Here is a 25,118-nt window from a genome sequence, read left to right on the forward strand (position 1 = left end):
TGGGAATAACCTAACCAGTTTGGAGAAGACTGCCCAGAACTGGAATGGGACTATTTTTGAGTGTTGAAAACATTTGGTTAACATTTCCCATTACTTCTCCTCATTTTCTTCCAAGGTTGGAGAATGAAAGTGCTGATCTGCTATGACGAGACTGTTCTCACGCTATTTCTAGCCCTGTTTTGCACACTGTTGTGAGGGGGCATGGCCTCCTTCCGAGACTGACAGGGAGGGATGGCCATGGACCACTACAGAGACAATGAGGTTCAGACAGACAGCTAAGTTTTTGGATGCCAATCTAAACTAAACATGAACTCTGAACCATCTGGGGTCCCCTTATAGTAATACACAGTCATGTCTGCACAGTGCCTAGCACAACAGGGCCATGAATCTTGCCATTAGTGCATTATAAACCTTAATAATACTTTGAGATCTTGTATCAAAGCCACTATGGAAGAGCAAAGACCTTTACAACTGTTAAGTTTACACTCAGCAAAGCTGAGGAGAGGGTGTGGGGAAAGTGTTTAAGCCACCTTTCCACATCTGTGCACCTGAGTCATATACAGCCTGAAACAGCACCTGGCATAATGAAGAACAGCCCTAAGCTGCTCTAAATTACATCATCATCAGCAAATCTGGTGGGCCATGCTGCTCTGTGCCCACGTCTGAAATGCCAGCTCTCTGTCCCCTACACCAAGATGGGGAGCAGAGAGTATAGAACTAGCTGTGCCAACATTGTACAACCTAATGGTTCCCCTGCAGCAGGGGGACTCCTTGGCTGTCCCTTAAGGGTAGCCCTTGCCATGTACCGGAACTGGGGCAGAGGATTGAGCACTAATGGCCCAATTCTGCAGACTTTATTCATTCAAACCATTCACTGAAAGTAACAGGAGTTGCAGATGGGTAAGTTCTGCATGCTTTGGCTCTAATTAGTAAAGCGTCACAATACCACTGAGAGATAGTAGGGAAGTATTATCCCTATTTTACAATTAGGGCTGGTCTACACTGCGGGGGGGGGAGTCGATGTAAGATACGTCGACTTCAGCTACGCTATTCCCGTAGCTGAAGTTGCGTATCTTATTTTGACTTACCTCGGGTCCTCACAGCGCGGGATCGACGGCCGCAGCTCCCCTGTCGACTCCGCTACCGCCGCTCGCCCTGGTGGAGTTCCGGACTCGACAGGAGCGCGTTCGGGGATCGATATATCGCGTCTAGACGAGACGCGATATATTGATCCCCGATAGATCACTACCTGCCGATTCGGCGGGTAGTCTGGACGTACCCTTAGTCTGGGGCCCAGAAAGGTCAAGCAACATGGCCAAGGTCATACAGTGGGTTAGTATCAGAAATGGTAATAGACCCCAGGTTTCCCCAGACCTGTGCTAGCCTCTATATAATTCACTAATCATGACTGCAACTAACTACATGAACTTTAACACTGTCCCAGTCAGGATTCCAACCATTTCTCTGTTTCCACAACCTTGGCTTATAAAAATTGTTGTCACAGCTTACATACCAAGATATTAAAACTGTAGGGTAACAATACATTTCATACAATTAATTCTATTTTGTTGGCTGAAAAATTAAGGACGTGTCAGGCCTACAAGCTTTTTTTAGTATAAAAATTAATCATTTTGACCACAAGGGGGCCAGACTGTGCTGCTTGTATTTTAGATGGATTTGGCTAGAAGAAGTCAGAACTGTAATTGTTGCAACGCTGGGATTCTGACTCACATGTTTTCATTTTTAACAGCTGTGGTCATTTCCATCCAAAAGGGATGAGCCGAAGGGATGGTACTTGGATGGTGCAGATGTGACAACAGGCTAGTGGTGATGGGACTCTGCTCTCTAGAATTTAGAGTTGTCATTTCCTAACTTAACAAGAGAATTTATACTCTCTGTCCAGAGGTCTCTCTGACCTCAGTGAAAAAGAGGAAGGTGGGATGGTTGAGAGGGAAAATAACAATTCAATCGGGAAACATATATAAAGCAACAAGTACAATACTGTCCCAATCATGCTGTCCTTTGTGTACTAGGCAGTAGAGGAGTAGAATGCAATTGCACCAGCCCTATGAAAAGCTGCATAGAGTACAGGGAAAGGCAGTGCTATTATGCACCTTTTGGGCTTGATTCTCCAGGGCCTTGCACTTCATGCAGTCATTTACACCTGTGCAGATTGTGTGCAACCTCTACCATTCTGATTCAGTGCAGTTTTACATTCACTTTGAATAGATGTGAGTGACTGCTCAAAGTGAAAGGCACGGGGGAACCAGGACTTGTGTGTGCTGTACTGTGCAAAATTCAGTCAGAGTGAGGCACACAGGTCCCGGGTACTGTCAGAAAAGGGGGCATTGTCTGAGAACCTTTGAGGTGTGGTCAAGCCCAGAAGGAGCTGCACTGTGCGACTCCCATGATTTCAGTAAGGGACCCATGCTCATGCACTTGTCTGTGGGCAAGTGTGCTTAGGCTAGATAGCTGCAAATATCATAGAATCGTAGGACTGGAAGGGACCAAGAGAGGTCATCTACTCCAGTCCCCTGCATCCACGGCAGGACTAAATATTATCTAGACCATCCCTGACAGGTGTTTGTCTAACCTGTTGTTAAAAATCCCCAATGATGGAGATTCCACAACCTCCCTAGGCAATTTGTTCCAGTGCTTAACCATCCTGACAGGAAGTTTTTCCTAATGTCCAACCTAAACCGTTCTTGCTGCAAATTAAGCCCATTGCTTCTTCTCCTATCCTCAGAGGTTAAGGGGAATGATTTTTCTCCCTCCTCCTTGTAACAACCTTTTATGTACTTGAAAACTGTTACCCTGTCCCCCCTCAGTCTTCTCTTCTCCAGACTAAACAAATCTAATTTTTGCAATCTTCCCTCATAGGTCTTCTCTGGACTATCTCTAATTTGTCCACACTTTTCCTGAAATGTGGCACCCAGAACTGTACACAATATTCCAGTTGAGGCCTAATCTGCCCAGAGTAGAGCGGAAGAATTACTTCTTGTGTCTTGCTTACAACACTCCTGCTATTACAGCCCAGAATGATGTTTGCTTTTTTTGCAACAGTGTTACACTGTTAACTCATATTTAGCTTGTGATCCACTATGACTAAGGCTGCGTGTCTGTCACGGAAGTCATGGATTCCGTGACTTTCCATGACTTCTGCAGTGGCCAGTGCTGGCTCAGGGGCTACCTAAGCCAGGCAGCCCCTAGGCCAGCAGCAGTTTGGGTGTGTGGGAGGAGGCTCAGGGCTGGGGCAGGGGGTTGGGAGCAGGGCAGTGCTTACCATTGGCAGGTCCCTGCAGCTCCTAGGTGGAGAGGCCAGGAAGCGCCGTGTGCTGCCTGCACCCGCAGGCACCACCCCTGCAGCTCCCACTGGCTGCAGTTCCCGGCCAATGGGAGATGTGGAGCCAGCACTTGTGGTGGGAGCAACGCGCAGAGCCCCCCTGGCTGCCCCTCCCCCTAGAAGCTGCAGGGACCTGCTGGTCGGAGCCAGGTAGGGAGCCTGCCAGCCCCACCAACCCTCCCCAGCAACAGCAGGGGTCCCGGACCACCCCCCACCCCCCCCCCAAGCATGGGTCCCGGGCTGTGTGCCACTGCCCGCACCCATCACCACCAGCAGGGGTCCCAGGCTGCGTTCTGTCACCTCCCTCCCCCCCAGCATCTGCGGTGCCTCCGGCCCACTCCCCCAGAGCACCCGCAGCCCCCCAGCTCAAGTTTTAGTTAGGGGTATATAATAAAAGTCATGGACAGATCATGGGTCATGAATTTTTTTTATTGCCCGTGACCTGTACATGACTTTTACTAAAAATACCTGTGACTAGAACATAGCCTTAACTATGACCCCCAGATCCCTTTCTGCAGTACTCCTTCTTATGTAGTCATTTCCCATTTTGAATGTGTGCCACTGATTGTTCCTTCCTAAGGAGAGTACTTTGCATTTGTCCTTATTGAACTTGATCCTATTTACTTCAGACCATTTCTCCAGTTTGTCCAGATCATTTTGAATTTTAATCCTATCATCCAAAGCACTTGCAACCCCTCCCCGCGTAGTATCTCTGCAAACTTTGTAAGTGTACTCTCTATGCCATTATCTAAATCACTGATGAAGATATTGAACAGAACTGGACCCAGAACTGATTCCTGCATGACCCCACTCAATATACCCTTCCAGCTTGACTGTGAACCAGTAATAACTACTCTCTGGGAATGGTTTTCCAACCAGTTATGCACACACCTTATAGTACAGATGTGGGCAAACTACGGTCCGTGGGCCACATCCAGCCTGCAGGACCATCCTGCCCGGCACTTGAGCTCCTGGCCGGGGAGACTAGCCCCCGGCCCCTCCCCTACTGTCCCCCCTCCCCTGTAGCCTCAGCTCGTCGTGCTGCCAGCGTTCTGGGCGGCGAGGCTGCGAGCTCCTGCTGGGCAGCACAGCGGCATGGCTGGCTCCGGCCAGGTGGCACGGCTGTCAGTCCTGCTGTTCTGACCGGCAAGGGGGTGGGGAGCGGGGGGCTGGATAAGGGGCAGCGGGTCCTGGGGGCAGTCAGGGGATAGGGAGCAGGGGGCGGTTGAATAGGCATGGGAGTCCCGGGGAGCCTGTCGGGGGCGGGAATGTGGATAGGGGTCAGGGCAGTCAGGGGACAGGGAGCAGGGGGGGGTTGGATAAGGGGTGAGCTCCTGGGGGGGTGGTTAGGGGTGGGCGATCCCGGGAGGGACGGTCAGGGGACAAGAAGCAGGAGGGATTGGATGGGTCGGGGTTCTGAGGTGCCAGTCAGGGGGCGGGAAGTGGGAGGGGGCGGATAGGGGGTGGGAGCCAGGCTGTTTGGGGAGGCACAGTCTTCCCTACCCGGCCCTCCATACAGTTTCAGAACCCCGATGTGGCCCTCAGGTCAAAAAGTTTGCCCACCCCTTTATAGTAGCTCAATCTACTGTTGTATTTTCCTAGTTTGTTTATGAGAAAGTCATGCACGACAGTATCAAAAGTCTTACTAAAGTCAAGATATTCCACATCTACTGCTTCCCCCTATCCTCAAAGCTTGTTATCCTGTCAAAGAAAGCTAGTAGGTTGGTTTGACATGATTTGTTCTTGACAAATCTATGCTGACTGTTACTTATCACCCTATTATCTTCTAGGTATTTGCAAATTGATTGCTTAATTATTTGCTCCATTATTTTTCCAGGTACTGAATTAAGCTGACTAGTGTGTAATTCCCCAGGTTGTCCTTATTTCCCTTTTTATAGATGGGCACTATATTAATACTTCCATATTTCACAGTGGTGCTGGGAAGATAAATTCATTAATCACTGTGATGTACTCAGATACTCTGGTGATTAGGGTCATATAAGTATCTAGACAGATACTTCAAACCTGACTAAAGATTTTTCTACACTTGGAAATTAACCAAAATAGCAATTCTAGAATGATTAATATAGTGTCCTTTTATTACAGATTAAGCTAAAAGGGGGGTGGGGGGAGCCCTTTTATTGCAGAATAAGTGTCCACATTGAGGCCTATACTGAAATAATTATTTCAGAATAATTAATCCATAATAGCAATTTCAGTAAATTTCCTAGTATAGACAAGCCCTGATTCTTAGTAGCCATTGCAGATGGGAGTGCTTGCTAATGGTACTTTCCTTTTATAAACTTAACCTGAAAGCAATTCATTAGTACATTATCTGCTACAAAGCTCCTTTTCAAGGGATGGAAAGCCATCTGTAAGTAATATGACACCTCACATTTCTCCTGAAATTTGCATGTCTCACAAAGGCATTTTTTAGTTCATTCAAAGCATCAGATAGGTGTGTGCAATGAATCTTGTATCTGGTGAACAGAACGAGCTTCCAATGTAAATCCCTCTGAGAACTCTGAAGAGAGATTCATAAACTCAACCCTAAATTCGTCAAAATAGTACACGGGGGATTAGCCAGAGGACACCCATTAATATTGGGAACTGCATGGCTGAATCCTTTGGTACTCCATTGTAAATGTAGGGGTACACAGATACTAGTCAAAATACTGACAAACTTTTCTGAGCACCCCATGGGCTTGACTATCAGAGGTGATAAGTACCCATCCATAGCTCCCACTGACTTTAGTTGAAAATGGGGATACTCAGTATGTCTAAAAATCAGGTCCCTGTAGGTGTCATAACAATTCAGTTCAAACTGCTTCTATTTATGTGTGTATTGTAACAGATTATATGCTCACAGTTTTGGTTCTGTGGCTATTGTTCAGAGGCAGACTGCTCAGACAAGCATTGGTGTTTTGATTTGCTTAGATGCTGGTTTTCTTAAACAGGAATTACAGAAATGCAGCCATCTCTGAAACAAAGTGTGGCTCCTATTTTACACCACCTAACACTACACCACAGTTTAGAACAAGTGAATAATTCTATATCCAGTTTAAAGTACCTGACAGTGTCTTTCTGAGTGATTAGTATGAATATAAGGCCATTCTAGGCTAAGGCCTGGTCTACACTACGGGATTAATTCGGATTTAGCAGCGTTAATCCGAATTAACCCTTCACCCGTCCACACTACAGAGCCAGTTAATTCGAATTAAAGGGCCCTTTAAATCGATTTCTGTACTCCACCTCGACGAACAGAGTAGAGCCTAAATCGATTTTGTTAATTCGAATTAGGGTTAGTGTGGCCGCACACCACCGAATTACTGTGTTTAAATTAATGGGGTAGTGTGGCCGCACACCACCGAATTAATGTGGTTAAAAACCGAATTAAGGTGCTTAGTGTGGCCGCGCACAATCGAATTTATACAACCTGTTTCCCAAATTCGAATTATCTAAATTCGGATTAATCCTGTAGTGTAGACATACCCTAAGTCATTGCACCAACAAAGGAGCCGTTAACCTGGTTATAAGACAACACAGCAATGCGAGTAGGAGTTTGAAGAAAGCCAATGAATTTTTGGCAATTTAACAAATGTAATGGCAACAACTAAGTTCTCAATCAGCAGAACTCACTCTTCATTCTGTACTTGTATGCAGTTGCATGGAAAAACCTATGTTTGGGGAGGTGAGTGAAACTCCTAAGGGACTAGAAGTGTTTCCTCGGCTCTTGCCAGGACTTTGATTAAATGTGATAACCAGATAGCAATATATTTCCACCTATCAAAATATATTAGGCAGTTTCGTCTACTGAGACTAAAAAGCTTCGTGGCTTTGTTTTGGATCTTCATTCATTCTGCACTGCTGACACTCACTGACTCATGCCCTTTGGAAGCACCATTACTTTTCTAAACTGTACAGCTAGCCAAGCATTGTATTCAGGATACTTTGGGATGTGTGAAAACTGAACATGTCATTCATCAAAACAAACAGATCATTTCTTTTGCAATACTGTAAATGCTATTCTCCAATATGGAAAAGAAAGACCTCCCAGGGTTGCCCTTCCTTACAACAGAAGTTTAATAAATATAATATAATATAATTATAATAGAATATATAAATTAATTAAATAAATAAATAAAAATTATAATTAAAATTAATACTGACTTTACACTTCTAGTACTTTTTGCTTGAGGATCTCAAAGTGCTTTACAAATGTTAGCTAAATCTCTAAGGAAAGTTTTTTAAAAAAAGTTTAACTGACAGGGAAACAGGCCCAGAGAAGTTAGGTGACATGCCTGAGAATAGGTAGGAGTCCAAGACTTTGCTTCCCGTGGGGGTAGTCTGCTTCAGCCCAGTGCATGGATGATTGGCAATTAAGAGACCATTAAGCTAGGCAGACTGCCTACTATAAAGGAGTCAACGACCTAAGGCCACTACACACAGATGAGCATGTTTGGGTCCAATCATCAAATCGCCGCATAAAGCAATGGCAAAAGGCAACAGTCCAAGCTGCAGTAGGACACAGGTCAGGCAAGGCAGCTACAGACTCAGGACAGTGGTGGAGACAAAACCAAAGACAACTGCGGAGTAGATGCAGACAGCTGGCACACATGGGGCCCAGGCCACGGGACGGCTAAACATGTGGGGCCAAGGCCAGGACCAGGAGAACATAGAGCTTCTGCCCTCAGCTTGCCTGATGTAAGAGAGTCAGAAGAAACAAGGTATATGAGCAATACAGAGCATCAACAGGACACCATTGTGACACAAAGGCCCATTAGTGGTTCACTACTCTGTGTCTACAACTCGTCAGGCCTGAAATTCTCATTACACCCACCTCACTATGGTTATAATCTGTATCTAAAAGGAGTCATGTAATACACTGTGGTCCCGCACTCGCAACGCCACACGTCGCCTGAGGAAGTGCATAGGCTGCCACTGGGAGTGGTGTGAGGAGTGCCAGGAGCTGGAGTCCGGGTGCCGCAGATCAGGTCCGACGACAACACCATCGTCATCCCGAGTGCTAGGGGCTTGCTGGAGAGGACCCTGAAGGCTGCCGTCCACTCGCTGTACGTGGAAACCCTAAAGCATAAACCGGACCAGGGTAAAGCCTTTGAGTTGACCAGCAAGTGGGACGCCAGCAACCACTTCCTCGCCGGGGGCGGCTTCACCCGTTTTGCCGACTGGTGGTTCATCCACCGTGCCCGGCTCAACTGCGTCCCACTCAACGGAGCCGTCCGCCACAAGAACCGAGACAAGCGTTGCAGGAAGTGCAGCTACTCCAACGAGACCCTGCCCCTCGTCCTGTGCAGCTGCAAACCCCACTCCAGAGCCTGGCAGCTGCGCCACAACGCCATCCAGAACCACCTGGTGAAAGCCATCACACCACGCCTGAGGGAGATCTCCGTGAACTGCGCCATCCCCGGTACTGACAGCCAGCTATGACTTGACATCGTTGTCACCGACAAGGCCCAGAAAAAGATCATCCTCGTCGACATCACGGTCTCCTTTGAGAACAGGACCCCGGCATTTCGCGAAGCCTGAGCTTGTAAGCTGGAAAAGTACGCCCCCGTGGCTGACACCCTGAGAGCGAAGGGCTACGAGGTGCAGATGGACGCCCTGATCGTCGGAACCTTGGGCGCCTGGGACCCCTGCAACAAGTGTGTGCTGCGGACCTGCGGGTTCGGTCGATGCTACGCACGGCTCATGCAGCACCTCATGGTCTCAGACACCATCCGATGGTCCAGGAACATCTACATCGAACACATCACCGGCCAACAACAGTACCAGGAGGCGTGAGCCGGAGTGACATTGTTCTTCGACTATGAGAAAGGGACCAAGAGACTTTCTCCACTGGATCATATGAACTGAAACCATCAGGGCCGCCCGGGGGGGGCAAGTGGGGCAATTTGCCCCAGGCCCCACAGGGGCCCCCGCGAGAGTTTTTCGGGGCCCCTGGAGCGGGGTCCTTCACTCGCTCCGGGGGCGAGCTTCTTCCGCTCCGGGTCTTTGGCTGCAATTCGGTGGCGGGGGGTCCTTCCGCCCCGGGACCCACCACTGAAGTGCTGGGTCTTCGGCGGCGGGGGCATGAGTTGTTTTATGAAAACCTCTGACACACTGGTGATTAATAGAATAGTAAAATGTACGTATTAGAACTTTATAAAGATAAAGATACGGATACTCATTGATATTAGGCTTTACAGTCTGTGTCCAAACAAAGGGAAAGCAGGACTCTCTCAGAGAGGATTAAACATCACAGCTATTTACCTGTCTTCTGTGTAAATTAAGCATGATGGAATCAAAACAATGGAAGCCCCATTTACGTACAGGGGGATGGGAAGCCCACAGAAAGGGAAAAACAGTATGAGATCATCCTGCCTCGTCAAACAAAGTCAATGAACTTTGCAAGGTATAAGCAAAGACAGAAGCCATCTTTGACATCCATCACTAGACAGACACAAGGGAACAGAGCTCTTGCAAGCTGAGAAAGATGGGTCCTACAACAAAGAGGGGGTGGGATTAAATCCTTGGGAACTGAATATAGGTGAGAAACCTGCTTAGGTGAAGTTCTTTCCCCTACGAAGAGAAGGGAAGCCAGCATCTTGTACTTCTGTGGAAGGTCCTGACTTAGGGAAAGTCAGCCATGTCTGGAAAGAAGGAAGGTTGGTGAGCAAAACTATCTTGAACAAAGCCTGTACCTTGCTAGGTTAAGTTCTAGACTTTTAGATGCATGTTTTCCCTTTTATTTGCTTGTAACCCTTTCTAACTTTATTCCTTTTTCTTGGCATCACTTATCCTATGTCCTATTGTTAATAAATTTGTTTTATTTTTACTATAAACCAATTCAATGCTGCATTTGAAGGGAAGGAATTACTCACTTTATGCAGTAACTACAGTTCTTCAAGATGTGTGTTCCTATGGGTGCTCCACTTCAGATGCGCATCTGCATCTTGAGACCCTGATTGGAGATTTTCAGTTAGTTGTGTCCGTTTGGCCTGTGCATGTGCCTTATGCCTCCTCTTACTGGACACCAAGACTATACAGGGGTGTATGGGTGAACCACACTCATTTTCTTCTCTACCCAAATGTTCCCTAGGGAACAGTCTAAAGCAAAGGGGAAGAATGGCAGGTAGTGGTGCACCCATAGGAGGACACATCTCAAAGAACTGCAGTTGCTGCACAAAGTGAGTAACCCCTTCTTCTTCTTTGAGTCATGTCCCTATGGGTGCTCCACTTCAGGTGACTTCCAAGCAGTATCTCCAGATAGAGGAGGGAACTTTGGGACAGAGTCCAGAACTGAAGATAGAGCTGCACTACCAACTGCTGAATTGGATCCGACAGCATGGATCAGGGCGTAATGTTTAGAAAATGTATATATTGAAGCCCATGTAGTGGCAATGCATATATCTCAGATACTAGCACACTCTTAAGTAACACCGTAGATGTTGCCTGTGATCTGGTCAAATGTGCTATCACCCTCTGGAGGGAATGAATGCCTGCAGTATCGTAACAAGCAATAAAACACCCAGATATCTATCTTGATAGTCTCAGAGCAGAGATCATGGACCTCTTGGATCTATCTGCAAAGGAGATGAACAGCCTAGGTGACTTTCTAAATTGCTTGGTCCCATCTAAGTAGAAAGCAAATGCCTTCAAACAGGCAGGGTATGGAAACAGAACCCTGCAGAGAAGTATGTGGCTTAGGAGGGAAAAAAACACTCGTAGATTAATGGATTGATTATAGTGGAACTTCAATAAAACTCTAGGTAAGAATTTAGGGTGGGGACATAAAGAGACCTTGTCCTTGTAGAATACCATAAAGTGGGGAATCTGCCATCAAGGCTCCAATCTCCCTGAACCTCTGGGCTAACATTATGGCTACTACAAAGGCCATCTTCATAGACATATAGAGCAGAGAAGAGGTTGCCATTGGTTTAAATGGAGGTCTCATTGAGTACCAGATTGAGATCCCAGATTGGGGTGGAGCATCTAATCTGCAGGTAGAGATTCCCCAAACCCTTAATAAACCTAGACAATACTGGGTGAGCATATATGAAGAATCCTTCTGCCGGAGGATGAAAGGCTGATATTGCAGCCAAATGGACCTTAATTGAACTAACTGAACTGAACTAATCGAACAAATAATCCAGGATGACTGAAAATGGCATCAAATCAGGCAGGAGGCAGCAATGACAACACCAGTGGAAGAATCACTTCAGGTAAGTATTGTGGATTCTTTCTACTATTCAGTAACACCTGTTGTACCTCCGTAGAACAGGAGGATTCTAACCCTGTGAATCATCGAGGAACCCTTAGGTGGATAACCACTAGGTTGGGATGAAGCACATGACAGGAGATGGGGAATGATAGGGAGCTTGAGCTAAGGTTGCATAAATAGGTGAAGCAGGTGAGGGTACCAGGCTTGTCTCAGCCAGACTGGCACTATAAGGATAACTTTGGCTCTGTCCTGTCTGATCTTGTTCATCACCCTTAGTATCAGAGGCATTGGAGGAAAGACGTCTACCAAGGAGTGGCGGCACAGACCCCCTTTTGAGCAGAAAAGAGGGCATTTCCTGTTCCTGGAGGTGGAAAAGAGCTCCACCTCTGGCAGTCCCAATCTTTGGAATATACTGTGGAGAATTTGAGTGTCTAGCTCCCATTCATAGTCCTGTGAGAAGTGCCTGCTGAGGACATCGGCTGTGGTGTTCTGAATGCCTGGGAGGTAAGCTGCTGAAATTTGGATCTGATGAGCTATGCACCAGTTCCATAGTTTCATGACTTCGGCACACAGGGAGGGTGATCTTGCTTCTCCCCGCTTGTTGATATAGAACATGCAGGATAGCTTATCCATCATGACCCTGATTGATTTGCCCGAATGAGAGGTAGTAATGAAGGCAAGTGTTCCTGACAGCCCTGAGCTCCAACAGATTGATGCAGAGACTAGTTTCCTGAGTTGTACATCTACCCTGAATCATTATGGCACTGAGGTGAGCTCCCCATACCCCAGAGAACAGGGTCTCAGTATCGAGAGATGCTTGGTACCCATGAGGAGAGGGGACTCCATTATATCCATTATTGAGAGGTCTTTTGTATATTTAAATTCTTATGGTACCAAGAAGAGGATTGGTACTGACACAAAAGCTGAGGACATGGTTGCAGAAGCCGACAGTATCATCGATGTCCAGCACCATTGATTGCTTGGTGCCAAGGGTGCTGAAGGCATAGGTACCGATGGCTGGACTGAATGCACAGGTACCGACAGCAGGGCTGAGCTCAACAGCGTCAGTCCCAAATGCCTATGCTCGACCTTTTTGCTGGTACTTAAAGCTCCAGGACTTTGCGCCCCCACCGGTACTAGCAGAGGAGTCCTTCAACTCAACGGTAACAAGTTAAAAGGTTGAGGCTTTGGAGACTGTAAATCTCAACGGTGACCTGGACTTTTTTGGAGCTGGCTCCTTAAGGTGCCAGTCCATACTTCTCTTTTTGGAAGCCTTTCCTGAAGCATCCAAAGTCTTCCTTTTCTTAGGGGAAGACTGCACTGAAGTTGAAGGAGCGTTGGATCTACCCAGAGATAGATGTACGGGGATGGGGGAGAGGGTCACTGACTCAGAAGTTGACCAAAGCATTTCATCTTCAACAGTCTGAGTTTAATCTCCCTATTCTTCCTTGCCCTGGACTTGAGGGCCAGGCAGAAACTGCACTTCTGGGAGATGTGGGACTCCCCCAGGCAATGGACCCACTTTGAGTGGCCATGCTCACAGGTATAGTCTCTTGGCAGGAGAGGCAGCATTTGAAGCTAGCTATCTTAACCACTATAGAAAAATAGAAAAGTCCAGGCATGTTCAAGGCAGACATGCCAGGGCTCCATCTCAGCCGAGGTGGTTGAGAAGGAATTAAGGGAGGTTCTCTTGTTCAGCCATATAGAGTCGTGATGTCCGGCACAAGGAGGCACAGGGTGCAAGCACAGGCCAAACAGACACTACTGAAAATCTCTGATCAAGGGCTCAAAAGGCACATGTGCACCTGAAGTGGAGCAGAGTAACTCAGGTTGTGACCTACATGCTTGTAGGCTAGCTGGGAGCATCTCAGGCTGGGAGCTACAGCAGCAAAGCATTGTAACTTGGCACCCAGGGTTGCTGGGCAAGTGGTGACACAACACATTACTGGTCTGGATTGCACCCCCCAGGCTGTGACAACCATCCAAAAGAATAAAGGCAGCAACAGGGTTGAAGCAAGTCCCCGATCACCTGCAAAAACACAAACAAAAAGTGGGAGACTGGCTCAGGGACCAACACTTGACAGACTGTAAGGCCTAACAGGCTGCAACTGGCTTATGGTAAAGACCATGTCCCTACACTGAGCTACGTACTAGTAACCTCTGGCCCCAGCAAGTCAGCAAATGCTTTCACAAAAGACACAACAACAGTTATTATAAGGAAAGATGTAGCAACCCGTATGGAACTTGGCAGGAGCAGCACAATATGCAGGAGGAAAGAGTTTTAAGGAAGTACCAGGAAGCCAGTCTGTTTGCACATGGCTTCAACACTAGTTGCAGTTGCAGCATCTCTGTTAATCTGCATTCGAAGAAGTGAGGTTTTTACCCACGAAAGCTTATGCCCAAATAAATCTGTTAGTCTTTAAGGTGCCACCAGATTCCTTGTTGTTTTTGTAGATACAGACTAACACGGCTACCCCCTGATGCTTGACATCTCTGTTAATATTTCTCTTCATAAAGAGTTTAGTTTTAGAAACACTGAGTTCTCTCGCTCTCATGTTATTACCCAGCATACAGTACATGTAACAGTAATGAAGCAGAGTGGTTTGGATACATGAAGCATCAATAATACAATGCTGATGTTTCTCTAATGGCAATACAGTATCACATTATTCATAGATCATGTGGTAGAAGACCACTAACCACTAACAGAAACTCGATGAGGTCACTTCCAAACAGGATACAGCCCTGCAATAACATGCTGTATTTATAGCAAATGAAGCCTCGTAATGCGAGTTCCTGCAGAGAACAGCAAAGCACGCATTTATTGGACTTCACTGTCCTAGAGAGATTCCAAGTTACTCCCATCACTTGGGAGGACTGCCTTTGTGTTTCAGAGTAAAAACACCAATATGTTATATACCTATAGAATAAAGTCTTACATTTACACAATGCCTTTCGTCCCAAAGGATCTCGAAATGTTTTTACTACCTAGCTGCTATATTCCAGTTACAGACATGCACATGGCTCCCACTGAAAGTTATGAATTTTTAGCCTGGATATAGCCAGCCATGTACACAGGGGAATAATTTCACCAGCCACTGAAATACAGCCACCTCTCAGATGGAATATGGCAGTTTTTTTGGCAGTGCACCATACCTTGTAATAGTTTGAAGACGGAAGGAATAAATGCCAACATATTAGGGTCAAGTAGGCAGAATGTAATCACAATGTGAGTTTTATGCATGCTAATAGTCTTGACCTTTCAGAAGGAGTACACCTCCTACAGAATGAAAGACCTACCCCTCCAGGAAAGTCAGAGGGAAAGCAAAAACAAATCCTAATGTGCTTTGAACTAATTGATGTTGCAGAGCAATAAAAACAGCAGGAAGATTAAATCAGTCTTATTCTTGGTCTTTATCCACACACAGAATCCTAGATTGTGGCTTTAAACACACCATGGGCTTTTTAAAATTTCCTTACTAATGTCTTCTGGATCATTTCACCTAAGAGAAGCAACAGAAAGCATTCCTTTCTTCAGCTGTTCTTGCCAGGAAACATTGCATTGTTTGCAGCATAAGGACTCCAAAATACTTTCTAAAGTCATTTTGGATACTTAACTATTTTGCATTATACATGGATGAGCATATGTGGTACATAAGAAGCTTTTGAGAAGGATGGAGCATGCTCTTTGAAGAAAGGGGTAGGAAAGGGATGAAAGTCTGAGATGTGCAGAAAGCAGTAGGGAAAGAGAAGAAAATGTCTGGGGAAAGTCAGCATTTCTTCTGACCTAGCCCACTTATCACATAACTCAAGCATTAAATATCTCCTGTTTACAACTCTGACTGAAGTGACAGTTTAAATCATTATCTTGTATTATGTCCCAGGAGATGCTGAGACATATTACAGGAATTAAAAACATGTAACTTAAGACAAGCAGAAATAAATGAGGAAAAACACCTGCCAGCCTGAGTAATTACTCAGAGGAAAAATAGATCGAATATATGGGAACTGTAGACATTTTTAATGGAAAAAATCTGAGATCATCTTATCTCCCCTCCCCCTGCTCCCAAATTTTGGCCAGTACACGAACATTCCCTACACAGCATTCAGAGTACATTCAGCTCCACTGCACTTTAATCTTATCAATCATATTTATTTATATCTTGTCAAGTAAGGTCAAATGCTAGACAGTGGTATGTGTTTTTGAAAGTCATTGGGTTTCCTGTATCATGATGATGGTTATCAAGATGAGATGTATCATGTCTGCTAAGGGGATATTAAATCTTGAAGGGTCTGCCCTAACTTTGAGTCTCTCAGAATTTCACTAACAGCTTCCCCCCCCCCGCCCCTCAGTCAGACTTCTTTAGATACCAGCACTGAGTGTACAGATTTTTTTCCATTTTGATTCCATTCTGATTTTACAAAGAACAGGAGAAGGTCCAGCAATGGGCTAGTAAAATGGTGGTTTTAACGGAAGAGCAGCCTCTTTCAAAAATGCAAGCAAAAGGTGCAGCTGTGATATAAAACCATTTACTGATCTAAGTTCCATGTAGCCTTGGAAGGATTTTGCTTTTAATTAGTAAATGGTGGTTATCAACGTCTTCCTCCATCTACAATCCAAAATGTACACCGGGAAAGTTAAAACCACATAACATAATATTAGTAGTCAAATAGTTCTCCTTTCTGCTGTCAGTTGTATCAGGCCAATCAATGAAAAATGAGTATTAGGATACAGGGAGACAAACTGGGTGAAACAGTATTTTTTTAATCGACTAACTTCTGTTGGTGAGAGACAAGTGTTTGAGCTTACACAGAGCTCTTCTTCAGGCTGAAGAAGAGCTCTGTGTAAGCTCAAAAGTAAGAGCTCTGTGAGCTTGAAAGCGTGTCTTTCTCACCAACAGAAGTTGGTCCAATAAAATATATTGCCTCACCTATTTTGTCTTTTTAATGCCTGGGACTAACCTGGCTACACCACCACTGCATATTAGGACACAAGTTTACTAACCAATACTATAATTTTATTTATGAATCAGTTATTAATCTCAAATTCTCAAGTGGGTGATTTTGCAAGTCTTGAGTGAACCTATACATTCACTAAAAATTAGAACTGTTAGAGGCCTGCATTCTTAACATTCTCCAACCTCAACTAGGTCAAGGAGTGAGAGTCCCCAGGTCACTCCTGATCCAAATCTCTCACGACTACTATCTTTTGCCCAGCTCATTTGTATTTTTGTAACAAAAACAAAAACTCTATATGAATGTCAATCTAGAAAAAAAAATTGTGTTTCATTTCAATGTTGCTTAAAGAAAAAATAAATGTAGTGACCCTGGGAAAATATTCTGAGTGCCATATAAAATAAGGAATGAAAATAATGAAGTAGACATAATTGAGTAATACTGCAATCAGAAAATAACGTATCTTCTCCAGTGCATTTTGACTATACCTTCCCTGAAACAACTGACTGACGTTTATGCCTCATTACTGAGGAACAAAGCTTCTAAGGTTAAATTTGATCTGATTCACCAAATCTCAGAAAAGGGAGGAGGCCAAGAATTACTGTCTTAATTTCTCAAGACTCATCATTATGCCATTTTACTCTGTCCCACTAATATTACTCTGATAAATTTGCTGGCTTTGAAAAAGCCTCCTTTGCAAAGTATGTTTTGTGGTTGACCTGTGTGTCATGTTTAGTTAAGTCCTTTAGAAATCCTCTTTCATAATACACAAAGCCATTTGTTTCACTTGAGAATATTTTGAAGGTGAAATTAATCCAGATACATTATTCATTTAGCACCTGAACAGTGCCCAAAGACTCCCATTAATTTCAGTGGGCTTCAATTAAGCCCTTAGGCCCAGATTTTTAAAAGTATTTTAAAGCTGCATTCATCACTGCAACACCTAACTGATTTAAAGCCCAGGTTTCGTTTGTGAAATGTCAACTGCCAATGGGATTTTGGCTCCTAAGTGCCTAAATCCCTTTTGAAAATGAGATTTAAGCCCCTAAATCAGTTAAGTGTTGCAATGCTGAGTACAAGGTTGCCACCCATCCAGTTTTCACCCAGATAGTCCAGGTTTCAGCTTGTGTGTCCGGGTGCCATTTGACAAGCCCTGATGTCTGTTTTTTTTATCTGGGGGAGGAGGAAGAGGTGGAGCATGGCGGGGCCTGGGGAGAAGAGGTAGAGAAGGAGGCAGGGCCCGGGGGAAGAAGCAGAGCAGGGGTGTGGCCTTGGGGGAAAAGGTGAAGCATGGGGCACGACATCAAGGGTCCAGTTACCAGCCATTAGAAAGGTGGCAACCTTACCCAAGAAGCCACTGCATTCCTTAGTTATTAAACTGTTGGTGGAACAAGGAAAATATGGTAGTAGAGGGAGTTTTTTGGATGTTTGTGGCACTGTACCAATATAATTTAAAGTCAGCCTACCACCTCTTTCAAACTACTGGTGAGGCATTGGTGAGTGATCAACAGTGGCAAATTTATACTAGCCATGTATATTTACCTTGACTACTCTCCCACACCAATTGGTGCTATAGAGATTTATTCTGCATCGATGAAGCCAATCAGACATTTGTCACTTTTGCCAGAGACTTCAATTAGCAGTGGTGAAAAGGAACTAGAAAAAGTATGATACTGGCTTTGAAATATATTGGCTCCAAAAACCAACCAAAAAAAAAAAAGAGAAGTGAATGCAAGTATAGCTTAAAATCAAGTTGCATTTGATTTGCTCTCACAATAAAACCTGATGTATCCAGAAAGCTGACAAAGTAGAACTGTATTATAAAGATCTAGTTGGGCAACTCCCATTTGGATCCCTACAGCTGATTACTACACTTATATTCATCAAACAGTGAATTTGCCAAAGGAGACTGCTTCAAAAAATCAAAGCATACAGCAAGTTCTGCAAGTGGGGTTTTTTTTGGTACTATGGCTGGTTCTGACTGGCTCAGTCACACCCAAAATTTTTAAATATTCTTTAACTGCAGCTGAATTGGACTCGGAAAAGGTACAAAATTTGTAACCAAACCACTGATAATGAAGAAAATCAGATTACTTCAAATCTGAGGGCTTGTCTACACTTAAAATGCTGCACCGCTGCAGCTGTGCTGCTGTAGCACTTCAGTGAAGATGCTACCTATGCCGATGGGAGAAGTTCTCCCATGGGTATAGGTACTCCAAGTCCTTGAGGGGCTGTAGCTAGGTTGATGGGAGAATTCTCCAGCCAGCCTAGTGCTGTCTACATCAGGGGTTAGGTCAGTTTAACTGTGTTGCTCACGGGTGTGGATTTTCCACACCCCTGAGCAACGTAGTTATACCGACCTAATTTCCTAGTGTACAGCAGGCTTGATCCTTATAACCCGAAAGCCTCATTGATCAGCATGAATGAAGGGCAAACACACCAGCACCAATAGGAATTGATTTCTGGAAGAGAGTTGATTCATATCTAGAAACAGTGATCAGTAAATCCCACTGTAATTATTCCTTGGACTCTATGAGTTCTGACCAAAAAAATGAAACAAAGCTGAAACAGTTAAAACAGTTTAGAAAAAGGAAAATCCAGCAGCACTCCCTTGTCAAGATGACATGCTGACTCACTGCAGCTCCACACTCTACAAGAAACAATCTGCGTGCATGAAGGAATTAACTTTGTCTCTTGGAAGAAAACAAATATTTCAGAAAACAAACTACAGAATTTTCAGCTATAAAACAGCATTATAAACTCAGCTTAGAACTTCCAGTGGCATTTTCCCGGAAAATAGCATGGCAATTTCAGATAACACATTGCATCTAGATACCTGGTGCCGTTTTCTAGCAACTCTCCTGGCAAAAGTTAAAGCTACCTAGCACTTTTTGAGAAGATTTGGGGAGAATGGTGCCTTGAATAATGGTCCTTATCTTAGTAAAAGACATTCTAATGTCCAGTACTTTGAGTGAGTCATTGTTAATGCTGCGATTTAGTCACGAAGGTCACGGAAGTCACGGATTCCGTGACTTCCAAAGACCTCAATGACTTCAGCCAGCCCCGGCTGGGAGCTGTAGGGTCACCTGCTGCTGGTGGCAGATGGACCTCCCGCATCTCCTGGCCACTGTGGGCGGCAGGGGGGACCCCCGCAGCTCAGGGGGGACCCCAACGCTCCCCGCCACCGTGGGAGGCAGGGGAGAATCCCCGCAGCTCTCCACCTCCCCAGGTGGCAGGAGGGACCCCCAGAGCTCCTGGCCTCCGTGGCAGCAGGGGGAACCCCCGGAGTTCGGAGCCACCAGCAGGGAGGACCCTGGAGCTCCCAGTCCACTCACAGCTGCCCAGGTTTCTCCGTGAATTTTTCATTATTGCCCATGACCTGTCCGCGACTTTTACTAAAAATGTCCGTGATAAAATCTTAGCCTTAATCATTGTTGATTGCATATATAACTTTCATGACTCCTTGTGTTTCTTTTCTATTTCAATCTAGGAAATTGACATACAAAAGCTTTGTTCAGTATCGTTAAGGTTGTTACAGGCAATTCAACAACAAGACATACTATTACACACATCACTAAGGCATGGTCTATGCTAGGAAATTCGGTCAGTATAACTACATCGCTCAGGAGTATGAAAAATGCACATCCCTGAGCGATGCAGTTAAACAGACCTAACCTCTGTGTAGACAGCACAAGGTTGATGGGAGAATTCTCCCATTGACCTAGTTTACCACCTCTCAGGGAGGTGGAGTACTTATGCCGCCAGGATAACCTCTCCAATCAGTGTTGGTAGCATCTTCACTGATGCGCTACAGCAGCACAACTGTTGCAGAGCAGTTGCTCTGCTGCAGTGTATTAAGTGTAGACAAGCCCTAATAGTCTAAACATTTAAAACCAAAGGAACTCACAAGGTAAAGGTTACATATGCAATCCTGACACCAACTTTAACACTCAGTTCTCATATACATCAAACAAACAAAAAATCTCTTCCCTGACCAGCACCAAATCCCTGTACTTCTCTGTGCAATATTTAAAAGGCACACACAATATTAAGAAATATAACTTCTATTAATCAGAAGTGATTGATTGAATTGAAAATGTGAATTACAAACTATTGCGTGTATAACTGGTATTGTGCATGTATTTGTTCTGTATACTAAGTGTGATAGTATGTTACAACACTGACAGTTGCAGTTTTCATCTGAAGAGCACTTTTATGCCTTGCATGGTGATTAGAATTGGGATATGTTCATACAGTTGCTTTGTGTCTCATTGTGTTTGTCTAGTTATGGGTATATGGATTTATTTTAATCAGTGGACAACATTATTTATAGGCCATTTGTGCAGTCATGAATTGTTAAAATGTCTGGTTGTGTATGATTGCATATGATTGAGCAAAAGCATAGACTTTATAAAACTTTGACATGAATAAAATGAATGCATTTCACACAGTTATGAGAGAAAGCATATAAACCAATATTAACTCCCTCAAATAACTGTTAGGAATGTTTTCTCCAAGGGAAGAGTTACAGTTCTTTGGGTGCTGGTCAGTGCGACATTTTCTGTTAATGATGTGTTCACAAGCAACTGCATGTAAGATTATAAGAATTATGTAACATTAGCTTACAATTTCCTTAGCTTTTAATGTGCGGGCTCTTCTACTGGAATAATGATATGTTTTATTCTGATTTCCTTTTAGCAAATAAGTTTCTTGAGTGGGAATATACCAGATGTAATGTGCCTTGGTATAAAAACCTTAGTGTTCATTAAAAATCTTGTATCAGATAAAAGCCTGACTTCAGGAAAGAGGCGAGCAAGAAATCTTGGAACAGGCACATATATCAGCAACAGCTGAAATGTGTGAAATATCGTAAAACACTGAATCACACACATTAAGATGGAAAAGACCTATTAGGTCACCTACTCCCATCATCTGCCAGTGCAGGATTGTCCCCTAGAGCACATGGTGAACTTCAGTTAAGAATGGAGGCTGCCAAAAGCCCTGTCAAGTCTGTTAATACTTGTCCAATAAGAAGGAAAACAAAATCCAAAAACTTACAAACGATCCAAGTCACAGAAGATTTACACAGTGCCAGGAAAACATGATTCTATCCCTATTGTGAATTCTGTAACTTGCTGTAGAACCAAAGTATTGCTTTTTAGTTTGGAGCACTTTTGTACTGTATGATCACAGCTAAAAGAGCAGACAAATCAGAATTATAAACCACAAGGGGAAACTTTCCCTGTAAGAATGCTGTGGGAAATTGGCTTCAGATGACAGCTATATATGGAATATTTGTTGAAGTTTTATAGTTTCAAGATACTTGAAAGTGCTAAGTGCATATGTGTTCCTCCTAAATAGAGGCCTTTCAAATATAAATCCAGCCCTAATTTGGTAAATCTTTATGCTTCTTGTGACTGAGGTCGTGTCTACATTAGGCTTTTAGCCACTAATATAGCTATACCTGTGTAGAAAAGTGCAGCTTACCCAGATTTGTACAAGGTAAGCAGAGAACAGAGAAAAATCTCCCTGCTGGTGTCTTACTAAATTTGGTACTAGCTTGCAAACGAGCAAGGAAGGAACAGAAAGGAGGTATGAGGGATCACAAGCCTTGACCCCCAGATCCCCAGACAATGGTCAGACTGGGGCTGCCACCCAGCAGCTCACCTGAGCCAGTGGAAAAAGGGGGCTACCAAAGCTCTAGCTCACAAAAGGCCCTACCCACAAAGCTCCTGATTGGGGGAGAAACCCAGCCCCATTGATTGGCTGAGATGCACTACTTAAAACCTGAAAGAGGCACAGGAAGTTGTCTGAGCAACTAGGTGAATCCCTGACTAGCTGGTGCTATGGACCCTGCTTACTTGCCTGACTCCCAGCCTGTTCCTGTCCATTCCTGCCCTCCTAATCCCAGACCTGGTCTGTTCCTGGTTCCTGCTTTCCTGCCTTGCTCCAGGTCCCTGATCCTATAACCTACACTGGATGCTGACTTCAGCTCTGACCCCTGGCTTGGTACCTGACTCTGTCTCCATCTCTGACCCTTGGATTGGCACCTGGGTCTGACCTCAGCTCCGGTTCCATGCTCCTGACTCTGACCATTAGGTCTGACCACCCATGCCTGGTCCCTAGAGGAAGGCTGCAGTACCTTGAGACAGTCCATGACATCTGTTTACTGGTGAGGCATAGAGCCCCCAGGTGTTCATTGGATTATGTGACTGCCTATGACCACCATTGAGTTCATGGGTGCAAACAGTTGCATATCTTAAAAAATCAGTTAGACACATATTGCAATACGCATCTCAGTAAGTGAGAAGTGGGACTGAGCCCTGAATGAAGACAGGAATGAAGCTGTCTTTTGCTGTTAAATGAACACTTTTGTCCCTTGGTCATTTCTTTAGATACTAACGGTCAAAACTCATTCGGAGAGGGAAAGACAGCCTCTACTCTGGAGGTTGGAAGTGTTTCTTATGAGAAAATATCTGCAGTATTGTGCACTAATGGCCCCCCAAAAAACCCAGTGCGTAATTGTTCCTGTAAGCTGCAGTGTTTTGGATCATTAACATGCAATACCCTAGTATTTTCAGAAAGGTTTCTGGAGAAAAAATAAATCAATAATATTGTATCTTCAGCCAACGTTTACGCAGTGGAAACTTCACATACATTCACCACTAGAATTCAGACATTTACCATTACCAAACAATGGTAGCTGATATACTGCAGCTATTTCTAATCTTACATATATAGAAATACTGAGGTCTTCAATAGCACTATGTGGAAGCTGTTAAATGCTGAAATTTTTCAGTAGTGACTATATTGTAACCTCTTAATACTGCCCGATGAAAACCATTAGCGGCTCTAAGAACTCCTTATGAAACTGGTGAGGTCAGGACTTCTTCATCTTTTTGGCAAGCCTTTAAGAAGTATCCTCAACTGACACCTCACTGTAAACCAGCCCAACATTTTACTTTTGTTGAAATTGCAAAGCAAGCACAACTTTCAAGAGAGAACTTTCAGGCATGATGCAATAAAGGCACTATAGACATCTGTGGACCCTATATTCTCTTCAGTGTCTGCCTATAGAGAGGTCGCTTTATTTTAAGAGAGAAGTTACTATGTTTTAAGGTAATCCAGTTTAGTTTTTGGACAGTGAGGGATCTGGCTATATTTGATCATTATTCATTAAGTCTTGCTCTGACAATTATGTGTGATTTGGCCCCAACCATCTTCCAGGGGTTTTATCTTCACAAGCTAGAACAACAAGTAAACAAGCATTTGATATAGTAATCCTTTGGCTGTGGCACTCACTCCCTTTGGATACCCACCTCAGCCCAGCTGTCTCGAAGATTTTAAATGATTTCTTTTTATGCAGGTACTGATTCTGCTCCCACTGAAGTCAATGTAAAAAAATACTCCCACCAATTATACTCATAGTGAACTCATAGTTTTAAAAGAGCCTTTTAGTCCCAAATATTGAGAAAAATCACAGAGTGAATGCACCACTCAGGTTCTACCAGGAGGCCTTACTTGGTGCATAGCCCTTGCGCTGCCATCAGTAGAGGGGTGAACATCCCCCAAAGAAAACATAAATTCTAACATCACCATTGATGCACCATCATGATCTCAATGTGATCTCTAACATATGATTTCTATAACATTTGACCAAAAATTTGATAGTGTTAAATAGCATGCATCAGATTCTCATCTTGCAGCCAGGATACATCATAGATGGTCCGGTAGACCATGTATACATAATATAGCAGGAGTCCAATAAACTCTTTGGATGATTTTACTTTATGGTAAATTCCCATGAGGGACTGGAACACCATTTCAAAGAGGCTAACATGTTTTGCATCCAAGCACACTACAACTTTTAAAAGCCCTGTTGAATAACTGCTTGAATCCTACTAAAATGTAACGTGCTCACACTTGCTAAAATATAGCTTAACTTTAACCAGATTTAGCTGTAGCACTGAAAGAAAATTAACTATATTAATACAGATTTTATTCAAGGCACTTACAGGGAAGCACCTCTGAGACAGAATGGGACTCCCATAATATTTTATTTTTCCACAAGATGGATCTTACAGCAGGCTAATCAGGCTTAACCACAGGTAATGGGTGCACAAGAGGAAGCCACTGTTGTACTTACCTTGGTTTAAGTGTCTGACACAGTCATTCAGCACTGCACTAAATTGTTGCTGAGCTTCTGGATCCTCGAAACAGTAGTAACTGTGTCTGAGGTAGGGCTGCCACAGGTAAACTGGAAACTCTTTTGGCAGGAGAACAAATGCCTGGGCATTTTCCTTCTCATTAGAAGCTAAATAAATAAATACATACATACATAAGTAGAAATATCTGGTTTAAAACAAGTTTCTGGGCTTTTCTGGCCAGTTTAACAAACATTTTTACCTTGTGATTAAAACTATAGGAGAAATAAATCCATTAAGGTTCTCAAACAACATTTCTTCTTTATCATGGAGGTCTGGCCTAGGAAAAGTACAGGTCTCAGATGAAATGGTCCATCTTGATCCAAGCAAATGGTCATTCAGATCACGTTGCAGCATTGCATGCTTGGGACCTGCAATCTCTGCAGATGGCACT

At 44.2% G+C, this 25,118-nt stretch overlaps 1 protein-coding gene across 1 annotated transcript in view; it reads right to left on the reverse strand.

Annotated features, from left to right (window-relative positions):
- Positions 1–25,118, reverse strand: part of LOC113407261 (protein Niban-like) — a 113,490-nt gene that overhangs the window by 27,992 nt on the left and 60,380 nt on the right. The window contains exon 5 of the mRNA XM_026655567.1: positions 24,667–24,834. Coding sequence (XP_026511352.1) covers positions 24,667–24,834 — 168 coding nt within the window. The remainder of the gene's footprint in view (positions 1–24,666; positions 24,835–25,118) is intronic.

Source organism: Terrapene carolina, unplaced genomic scaffold (assembly GCF_002925995.2).
Source record: "Terrapene carolina triunguis isolate 2854851 unplaced genomic scaffold, T_m_triunguis-2.0 Scaffold210, whole genome shotgun sequence".
Lineage (NCBI taxonomy): Eukaryota > Metazoa > Chordata > Testudines > Emydidae > Terrapene > Terrapene triunguis.